Source organism: Poecilia reticulata, unplaced genomic scaffold (assembly GCF_000633615.1).
Source record: "Poecilia reticulata strain Guanapo unplaced genomic scaffold, Guppy_female_1.0+MT scaffold_190, whole genome shotgun sequence".
NCBI classification, from domain to species: domain Eukaryota; kingdom Metazoa; phylum Chordata; class Actinopteri; order Cyprinodontiformes; family Poeciliidae; genus Poecilia; species Poecilia reticulata.
In genome coordinates this window covers 205,131-206,502 of record NW_007615019.1, presented here as the reverse complement: position 1 = coordinate 206,502, position 1,372 = coordinate 205,131, and the positions used below count along the sequence as shown (strand labels likewise).

General features: G+C 51.2%; 1 protein-coding gene across 2 annotated transcripts in view; it reads left to right on the top strand.

The window, feature by feature from the left end:
* Positions 1-34: 34 nt before the first annotated feature.
* Positions 35-1,372, top strand: part of xylb (xylulokinase homolog (H. influenzae)) — a 15,606-nt gene continuing 14,268 nt past the window's right edge. The window contains exons 1-2 of one of the 2 annotated variants that reach the window (XM_017303156.1): positions 35-341; positions 424-624. In XM_017303156.1, the coding sequence (XP_017158645.1) occupies positions 565-624 (60 nt within the window). In that variant the 5' untranslated portion in view covers positions 35-341; positions 424-564. Of the gene's footprint in view, positions 342-423; positions 625-1,372 lie in introns of those variants that run through there. The other variant, XM_008402152.1, reaches the window with a different exon arrangement.

Here is a 1,372-nt window from a genome sequence, read left to right as displayed (position 1 = left end):
GACCACTAAGCTAGGACCGCTGGGCTAGGCTAGGCTAGGCTAGGACCATATCTGGTAGAACCTTCTCTGTTTCCTGATCAGATCCCAGATCAGACTGAGTCCCGACTGATCACCTAGTAGAATCGCTGCTGGGATCTTTGATAAGGTTTGATTTGTTATTTATCGTGTTTTTATCTTTCTGTGGATCTGGAGACGGTTGGATAAATCAGCTGTTGGACAAAGTGGAAGAGACACAGAGAGGACAGAGAGGACACATGTCCATCAGCTGGAGACGCCACTGAGCAGAAGCAGTTAAAGAACCAAACCCAGAATCTACCTGTCTCCTCACCTGTCCTCAGCAGGTGAAGCTCTGTCCTCTGCTTGTCTCTCCGCATCCTGTACTGCTGTCTCAGCGCGGTCACGTCCATCTTCCTCTTCCTCCAGGTTCCGGCTCCCTGCAGGAACACCTGGCCACGCCCCCTCAGACTCCTCTCTCTCTCTCTCTCTCTCTCTCTGCTCTCCGCCTGTCTCTTTAAAGCTCTCCGCCCGCCCCTAGCGCTCAGTGCGCATGCGCCTGTCCTCAGCATGGCAGCAGCGGAACCGGACTCTCCTCTCTACCTGGGCCTGGACTTCAGCACCCAGCAGGTAAAAGCAGAACCTCACCGGACTCGGTCCACCTGCAGGTTCCGGGAGACGCGCGTGTTTACGTAGGCGCGTGCATGCGCGTGGTCGGAAGCTTACTGCGCAGACGCAGATCTAAAGTGCAGAGAGTCGGTGCCACAGATGTTTGTTTATGAAAAGCACGAGGAGGTTTGTTTATACCGGAAGTGATGAGGTTCATTTTGAGTCTCGTGCAGAGTCCAGCTCAGATTGGAGAACCTGTTCCGTGAAGAACTCCTGGTTCTGACCCGAATGGACATTAACTATACAGTATCTGTTACCTAAAGAACAAGCAGAACCAGAACCTCTGGGAGGTCAAAGTTCACCTAGCAGAGTTCTGTCTGGTTTGATCAGGTTTAACCTTTGAACCCGCTGCGGTTCTGACCCAGCAGAACTCACTGACCCAAAGAGGATTCTGAACTTTGACCTGCATCAGTCAATGATCAAGGTCCAGTCGGGCCGGACCGCCCTGATACTCATGATCCAACGTGGCAGGAATCCAGTCAGAATCAGACGTTGATTTTTGTAGCGGCTAGAAAAGTTTGAATCTGCTTTAAAACTTTTACATTGTTACCTTATGATAAACTGAGGCTCACTTTAGTCTGTTTATATGAGTTACCTAGGAGTAGAGATGACCTCTGACCTGAGCCTCCAGAGCCTCATGAAGCCGGTTCCTCAGTGGACCTTCTAGCAGCTGCAGAACATTTCAGGCCCAGAGGACGAAAGTCTGAGA